Below are 9,131 nucleotides of genomic sequence, written 5' to 3' on the forward strand. Positions count from 1 at the left end.
CTGTGCCATTCTCATTCTCAATGAAGAACGTTGCTTTAAATGATGCTACAACACAGCACTAGGAGACTAGACTTAAATCACACATATCTCCAAACAACTGCCAATAAAAACTTAAGCTCACTTTATAAGTTCAATATGTTTAAATTTTATTATTTATTTTTATATGAATAGTCTTATCTTTCTCCCTCCTGAAAAATATTAGGTACTTTGGCAATAGAAAGACCGTTAGTAAACACATAGCTCAGTTACATTCCGAAGTGCGATACAAAACACATTCATTTAGATAAAAATAGACACATTGATATCTGTCATATAAGCCTAAAATGAGTTTTTTTTTTGTGATGGTATGCATGCTGTAAGGAAGCAGCAAACCTTAAGATATATAATCACACCTAAAATTAAAATTTACTTCAATAAATAAATTCAAAACAATATTTATATTCTACAGGCAAGAGTACATTAAACATTTGAAGAACAGGCAAAATTGGAGAAAGAAGAGGGTCTTAAAATTCTGTAAAATAAATTATTTCCTGGAAGAAGAGAGAATTATTTGAAAATTGGTGTAACTTCCAGACTTTTCAGTTACATTGCTTCTTGGAAAACAAAAATAAAACAAAGGTCTGATGAAATTCTTTTCTGAAATAATTCAGACAGTGGCAGTGAGAACACTAGAACTCTCACTTGTAAGATGACTCAGGAGTACTTGTGGCAAAACCCATCCTTTTCCTATTATCAAAAAGCACAACCTATGTTAAACCTACAAAGGCAAGAAACATCTGCAGCACACACCTTGATTTTCAAACATGCATTAAAAAAATCTATATAGGAGTTAATGTATTTTTATTATGTCTGTGCTTGAGTATTTATACCTAAGGGTCAGACATGTGATAGAAAAGTAATGAGACCATGTTGAGAAAAATGAGGTAGTCAACAGAAAAATCAACCTCATTTATAATAATATTCCCGTGATCAGCAGGTGCATAACTCTCCGAGCTACAGTCATTAACTGCATTCATTTCACACTTAACATCTACATTTGCAAACCATTTGAAAGTAAGATTACCTTTCAATTCAATTTTCAATTTTATTTTATATCTTCAACTTTGATTGACTATCCTCCTCACAATGGTAACTACAGTGAGATTGCAAGTAAATGGTAGCAGCTACCCAAGAGTACAGACAAACTCATCTTCTCAGATTACCTATTCACTTTGCTTCTGTATGTATAATAATTTATAACCATTTGTTAATGTTCAATTCAAGGCTTAAAATGAACTTTGAAAAAAATGATGCTGGACTGTTGAAGGGATGCTTCATTTATCAGGCTCACTTGTTCTCAAAATGAAAGTGTCTTCCTCCTTATAAATGACTTAAACCGGAAGTTTACCAAACATGAGAGCAGGTATTTCATTGATGTTGCTAAGCAAAGAGTAACTCCCACACAATTTGTTATTCATGGAAATGTGTATCCTGGTCAAAAGCTAGATATAATCCTCTGCTAAAGCTTTACTATTATATGTTGGTATTAGTACTTGACAATTGCAGTGCTATTTTCTCCATAAGAAGCATGTGCTTCAGAAACATTAAATAGCATCATCATCACCTCTATTTTAAAGACAGAAAAACAAAGGAATAGCACAGTTAGCTGATTTGCCATCCTTACCGGTTCTTAAGTTTCCTTATTCAGGAGCAGTCTGTACTTCACCTATGTTTTACTTTACACGCTACTTGCAAATTGGTCTCGTAGGAGATACTACATTATTGAACTGGCTGCCTGATCATCTGAAATCCAGAGCACTGTGTTCTGCCCTCAAAAACTGACTTATGTTGAAAAATCAGTCAAATCTCTACAAAATAAACGATCAGGAAGATTGATATGTTACCTAGACCTAGAGAACAAGCTGTGAAGAACTAGCTTTACTTTTACATACTGAAGATTTCTGGCGCTAATGTTTTTCCGGAGAGATTTAAGGAAAAAAACCACACCAAAGTCTCCTTAAACAGTATCCATAACAAGGCAGTAAAACAGGTGGCAGGTGCAAAATTCATTAAATCTGGTTGCTAGACTAGAAAAATTTTCTAAATATGAGCAATTACAAAGAAGCAGTGATTCCTGAGCTCTCCTTACAAGTTTTCGACATATTTTCAATCAATTCTCCAGCTGAAAGAATGGCCTGATATTTTCACTGATTAAGAATAATTTGTTGTGAAAGTTTCATTACTCTTAGAACTTCACATTTCAGAAATCATTCTGGAAGTAGTCACTAATATTCATAACATTTTCTAGAAACCTCTATCAATATTTTAACATCCTTGGTTTTGAAATGAACTCACCTGTCTCTTATTTTCAACTCTCTAGTAAATTCTATTTTAAGGCATGGTGGCATGTTCCTCTGAAGCATGGCTAACGGTGCCAAATCATTTAGAAAACCATAATTCTAGAACAGTTTTAAAATTGCTCAGTACGAAGTACTCTAATGAATATTAGTATGTGGAAAGTTTAGTGCCTACTTAGTTTCAAGAATCTAAACAAATTACCCTTATAATGCAGATATTTATGCCTGCAACTAATTGTGCTGGCTCTTTTTTTTTAGTTTATTGGCTGTTATGCTTTTCGCTTTGTTTTTCTTTCCATTAATTTCTCTATTCTAAAGAGACAATCTGTGCTTTCATGTTTACAAAGACAAGGAAAAGTTTATGTTCATACCTTCAATATGCAACAGTTCTATTAAGCACAGTCATATTTCTCACATTTAAGCCATTTATTCCAATTACTAAGAATTGCTAAGAAGTCTGCACTTTAAAAAGACAAAACTAAGTTTTCTTGCTAACACTGGATGACCGCATTTATTTCACCTGGCATATGAAAATCCTGACTAACAAACCCTACCAACCAAAGAGGATTAATTTTACTCCATGTTACTTAAATTGATCTACCAAACAAAAACCACACAATTAGTACTTTTCTTCTCTAAAGTCCTAGAAGACAGTCATTTATTCTTTAGTATCACCAGAACATCATCTAACACCATAAGGTTTACTCTACTGATCTAATAGCATAACAGATAAGGTAAAATAGAATGAGTTAAGACTATACATATATATATATAAAGAGGGACACAGTAATGGAGGAAATGGGAAGTAAAAAAGATGAAGAAAATATAAAGTCTAGATATGAGCTGGAAAGAGAAAGGGCAAAGAAAGGTGGGAGAAGTGGCAGAAAATTAGAGGTCTCAGTTATCAAAACAATAAAGGAAGTGATGAAAAAATAAAATGAGAAGTGGAGAAGAGGTTCTTGTTAAGAGGTATAGATGGGTGGCAAGTACCCAAAACAACCAAACTCAATACAAAACTACTGAAAATCTGAATTCCTGTACCCATCACTAAGTCTCTGCCATCTGTCTACAGAACACCTATCAGAAGCAAATCTATGTACTTGGTTTCTGTTCACTGTATGACATACCCTGTTTGTCACTTGTGTTACACACTTTTTGAAGTAATGCAGCAATTAAAACCACAGGAGCAGAAAGCTTAACCAGAACTACACTCAGGAAATTCAAAGAACAAAAAAAGTCAGTGTGATTTTTTACATTGCAGGAAAAAAAATAAAGGGTAGCTTTAAAGTAATGTATGCTTATGCTAGAGATATCTTAATATCTAAGCAAAAAAACTATTTGATATGAAGTAATAAATAAAGAGAACTACCTTGAAGGGAAAACATAACAGAAATGGAAAATGGCTGCGGTAGGAAAAGAAATTAAAGAGAAAGGGAAGTTGCTTGAAAACCTGCAGTTTTCAGGTCTAGTCAACAATTACCAGCTTTCCTGCCTACAGCTTCTCACTGTAAATTAAAAAAAGGTTAGTATTTTCTGCACCAAGATCTTGACACATAAAGCTGTCTTTAAAATAAGTATTTTGAGCCTAGTGTTCCCTCTCCATGCTCCACAGAGAAGCAAAAATATTCTCTGGTGCAGATCTGTGCTACATAAGTTAATTTAGCCTTTGAAGATTTTCTCAGTGTTCAGATTCTAAAATCATGTTGGAAATTAAGCACGTTAAGCTGGAATGTATACTGTTACCAACATGATGTAGGTTATAAATGCCCACTAACTGACAAACCACTGGGACTAGAATACCTGTGCGGACTGTTATAAAACCATTGAGGAATTTTAATAAATACGACTCAATTCACACTAGCATATGCTTTGTTAATAATAAAAAAAATTCCAATATGACTACCCGCATGAAGGCACAGAAGATAACAGAATTACCCAGCAACATAAAATAGCACACCATCCTAATTTCATGAAATAGATTATTCACATTCCAATGAACACCGTATCTCTATAAAAGAATAACTGGAATGATATTTTCTCAGTATCTCATTTTGTCCTCTTTGATGTAAACCTCCAGAAGTTTTCACCTTTACTCCAGACACAAGGCACTTCAGACAATCAAGAAAAACTGGCACATATGGGTACAAATGAATGCAAAGTTAAAGAAAAGCAAACAAATAAAATTCTGCATTGACTTTACTCAGTTTAATTGTGTATCATTCAACCTATCTTTACTTTCAGGGTTTCTAATGGCATAATATTTCTTGTGTTAATCCAAATCTTAGGTGTTCTACTGTCCGAAGACTGACAATTGCCCAAAATTAAAACTGTATTAAATCATTCCACATTGAACTAATGAAAAAAAGTCTTTTACAGCTGTACCTCTTTCTTTACAGTATGGACATAATTATATCAACTCAGCACTTCATGGTAAAAAGCTAGAACAGCAAATTTGTTTGGTTGTTTTTTTTTCCTCCCCCAATTATTAGGATATAGTTTTCTTTTCACCCTGAACCAAAGGGCCCTGAATCATTATTTATAAATCTCTTATGAATTTTTAGGAGACCCTCATGAGCCAATATTTTCATACATTTGATAAACTCATGTCCAATTTCTTCAGATTTTTCACCATCGTCATTCAAGATTTTTAGAGTTTGTTCTGTCTTCAAAGGAATGTCAGTATTTAAAACATCCAAGAAGTAATGACTCATTAGCTTAATTACTTCTTATTGACTTGATAAGTCATTGTGCTTTAATGCAAAATCTGCCACCATAATTATGGATGCAATCAGGCATTCACTTTACATGAAGTACCCAAGGAAATTTTATGTATCTTACAGTAACTCCGTTGAGAAGTCTCGTCCCAATGGCACGAAAATCTGAAGTGTCAGAAATCGCTGAATCAGTCCCACTAGAAACAAACAAAAAAGTTAGATACACATGCCGTGTGTGTGCAGATGCACATTTCATCACAAAGCATTTCAATTTTCTACCATACCATTCTACTAGTTATGCTTCTGCAACACTGTTTCCCAAGGTTCACAGAACATATGAACACAAGAAAAAACAGAAGAAAACCAATGCAAACGGCAATAAAATTGTTGTTTTAAAAGTCCCATCTGTGGCGTTGGTGGAATTCTTATGAAAATAAAAGGAAGTTTTTTTGACTTACAATTCTACATTGTGTCACAAGCACAGGTAAACACCAAATAACTCATAGGAAAGTATTACTTTATTTTATAATTCCTATCAATATTATCTTACAGTAACATGAAACGTGCTCTCACTTTTGTGACAGTGTACACTTGCGGTGGTTTGACCCAGCTAGCAGTAGTAAATACGACACAGCCACTCGCTCACCCTTCCTCCTCCCAGGGATGGGGGAGAATTAAAAGGGTAAAGGACAAGAGACTCATGGGTTGGGATAAGAACAATTTAATAACTAAACTGAAATTAAATTGAAAATAATAATGATAATAATAATAGTAATATATACAAAGATACAAGTGGGCGATACACAGTGATACTGGTCACCACCCAATAAGCAAGGCTCAGCCTGTTCCCAGCTAATGATCCCAGAGCAGGGAGAGTCCCAAAATCACAATCTGAGTCCACAAGCCAAGCACGATAGCACATAAGTCTGGTCATCTACATACTAGGCATGATGTTCATGATATGGAATATACCAATGGCCAATTTGGGTCTTAGTCCTAAGCCTAAGGTCAAATCCTAAGCCATTAACTGGGGTTATGCTCCATCCCAGCTTCTCCTACCCCTGCACACACTGACAAAGCAGAGAGGCTGAAAAGTCCTTGACCATCCTCCCAACAACTATAAACATCAGTATGTTATTGGCCTTCTCAGCACAAATCCAAAACAGAGCCTCTTACTAGCTACTATGAAGAAAGTTAACTCTGTCCCAGCCAAAGCCAGGACAACACCTTATTAAACAACTTCAAAAGTGCCATCCACATCATGACAACAATGCTCAGTGGAGGCTTCTGATTTTTAGAACAGCAAAGGAGCTTAACGGAGGCAACAAACACAAGAAAGCTTTCAGGATTCAGGCAGTTCCCTATCAAGGGAAAACGGATAGCACAAAGCTGTCTGAATTGAACCATATGTTGTTTTCTTAGTTATTCCACCAGGGACGGTATGGGCTGCTCTTCATTGCCTTAACAACATCAACAGTAACATTAGCTCCTCTTCTAAAGAACGCCAATCCAGAACTTCCTTCTTTTGTGGGTCAAACGATTGCTGTATGCCCCGAGAAACAGGTTGCTTTGGTTCTGACTTATTCTGCTGCAAGTAATAGACAACCTGGAGAAACACTCCATACTGCCTATCAAAGTCTGATTACATAAACACAGCTGAAATTTGGGTATAGCTTCCTTTTACTGCTAGTATTTGATAAATAAAAGTAAAAATACTTTAAAAAGTAAAATGAGAAAGGGGACAGGAACCTATTCCACATTCTGTAATACCAATATAATTATTGACTTGACGTGTTGAATGGAGTCAGAAGTTATCTGCCAGATATCAGTCGGTACCAGGATCAGGTACAAAAGTGAACATAGCAGCATCACGACAACATGTATCAACAAGGACCTTCCCTAGAGCACTTTAGTATGGCATTTCTATACCTTTTACTTATTTGTAACAGACCTTCTAAAAAAGTTAGTGAAAAACCACTCTGCTAATGGTGAATTATGCCCAAAGTAAGGGAGAACAATGTCAGTTTTACATTCCAATGTAAGGCTGATTTAATCATCAGAATAACATCACAGACAATTCTTTGGTACTTACAAGTTTTTCTAGTTTCCTTTGGTAGCTGCATTTTGTTGAGTTGACTGCTTCCTTCAAGTACAAAAACAAAGCCTTTTACTTCTTTATCATATACCTACAAAAAGGAACAATAAACAAACATAAGGATCCTGATTTCTTCTTACAACACTAATGTGCAAAGCTACTTTAAAAAAAATAAAATAAAATCACAAATGGCAGATAGCACTGCAAGTATGACAGAAGTTCAGATTGAATGGTAATAATATAATCTAGAAATATGGCCTTTACTTGCATGTTTAATGAACAAATAATGCTGACAAACAGGACTCATGATCCAATGGGTCCAACTCAATCTATTAGTTATGAGAAGAGCGAATTACCTTCTAAATATTTAAACTATAAAATTACACTGCAACCAAACTAGTTCGCAAGCAGGCACAAAAGAACTAATTTAAGTAGTCATTTATTCTGTCATAATGACAGAACTGCAACTGACAACTCCACTGTCAGGTCAAAACCCTCATTACCTTCTAATTTTAAGCTTCATTCACATTTTTATGTTTTTTTACTCTAGGTTTTAAAATTTCTTTTAAAACTTACTTTCCGTATAGCTGACGGACTGCCAAAAATCTTCCATTTTGCTCCTGGGTCTTTGCCTTGGGCACTGAATATTTCAACAAATGGGCCACCCTATGATAAAATGGTTTAAGGATACATTATCCAACCAAATGTGGCTTTTCATCCCACATTTACAAATACATTATGTTAATACCGCAGCCCTTGAGTAGGCCCTGACTTGAGGTTAAACTAACTGAACAGGACATCGAAAACTACTGGACATCACATGAGAAAATGCTGGGCAAACACTGATGCAAGAAGCTGACAAAAGTTACCCAGTGCTGTGGAGGAGGGCTGGATCTTATGGATGGCCAAGGAGGAGTTAAGCAAGAAACTGTCAAACTCCACAATCAATGGGAGGGGAGCATGGGGCATCTTTTGGGGAGCACAATCCTGCAAAGCCAACAGCACCTAGGCTACTGTATCAGAAACACCATATAAAGCTGAGGTAGCCTAGGTAACAGCATCAGAATTACCAGTTTCAGGTACAGATGTAGCACATCAGGGACCAGTGAGGAAAAAAGAATTACAGGTGGGTTGCTCTCTTGGAAGGGGAGTGGTGCACAGAAAGGGAGGCAAAGTGCAGTGAAAAGGAAGGCCAGGAAACTGTAAAAGGGATAATAAGGTTTGCAAATTATGTGACATAATGTGTTGTTACAACTCTGTGCTGGACCAAGAGAATAAATAAACCCCTCTTTTCTAACTATACCTGCTTCCATGACTGGGTGGGAGCAGACAGCGTGCCTTCCCCTGTGGGCCACAAGGGAAAGCACACCAGAGAAAAAGCCATTGGTAACACCATGTTGGTGTCCATTCTAGATCAAACAGCATCAGCAGCTACCCACTATTTCATAACATTTCTATAAAAATACTGAATAATGAAACATTCCAAAACATTTCTGCATCTGGACTTTTTACCCCCCAGAATAAACCATTTTAACGGAGTTTTTTCAGATGTGAAATCAAAGAGGGTAAAAGATAAAACTATTTCTGTTTTACCTGATACTGATTTTTGAACATTTTCCAGCTTTCACAGGCATAAAATAACTTCAGCTTCTCAATCAGTAAAGACACTTAGAGAATATGCTAAAAAAAAGAAAAAACCACCAACAACCTTATATAGGAATTGACATGAAAAAAATCCTGTAATGAAACCCTAACCATATTTTAAAAGATACGAATGCCATTATGAAATACTTTTCATGAGTACAGAATGTATATCAACTGCTTCACAGTGCTACCACAAAGGAATTAAGATCAAAAATATTAATATTGATGGTCTTGTAAAATGTTCTTTTCATGCATAAAGTACTCAGGGCTGCTTTTCCTTATATTCCAAGTAAAACTACTAATTTTATCACCAGCCCTTATTTTTAACAATGAAGGCTTTCT

General features: G+C 35.5%; 1 protein-coding gene across 1 annotated transcript in view; it reads right to left on the minus strand.

Annotated features, from left to right (window-relative positions):
• LOC104461613 (chromosome unknown open reading frame, human C3orf67) overlaps positions 1-8,759 on the minus strand; it is a 55,646-nt gene extending 46,887 nt beyond the window's left edge. Inside the window, exons 1-4 of the mRNA XM_010073257.1 lie at positions 8,739-8,759; positions 7,722-7,811; positions 7,143-7,236; positions 5,175-5,247 (exon numbers count right to left, since the gene is read on the minus strand). Coding sequence (XP_010071559.1) covers positions 5,175-5,247; positions 7,143-7,236; positions 7,722-7,811; positions 8,739-8,759 — 278 coding nt within the window. The remainder of the gene's footprint in view (positions 1-5,174; positions 5,248-7,142; positions 7,237-7,721; positions 7,812-8,738) is intronic.
• Between the last annotated feature and the right edge of the window lie 372 nt (positions 8,760-9,131).

Source organism: Pterocles gutturalis, unplaced genomic scaffold (assembly GCF_000699245.1).
Source record: "Pterocles gutturalis isolate BGI_N339 unplaced genomic scaffold, ASM69924v1 scaffold8792, whole genome shotgun sequence".
Taxonomy (NCBI): Eukaryota; Metazoa; Chordata; class Aves; order Pterocliformes; family Pteroclidae; genus Pterocles; species Pterocles gutturalis.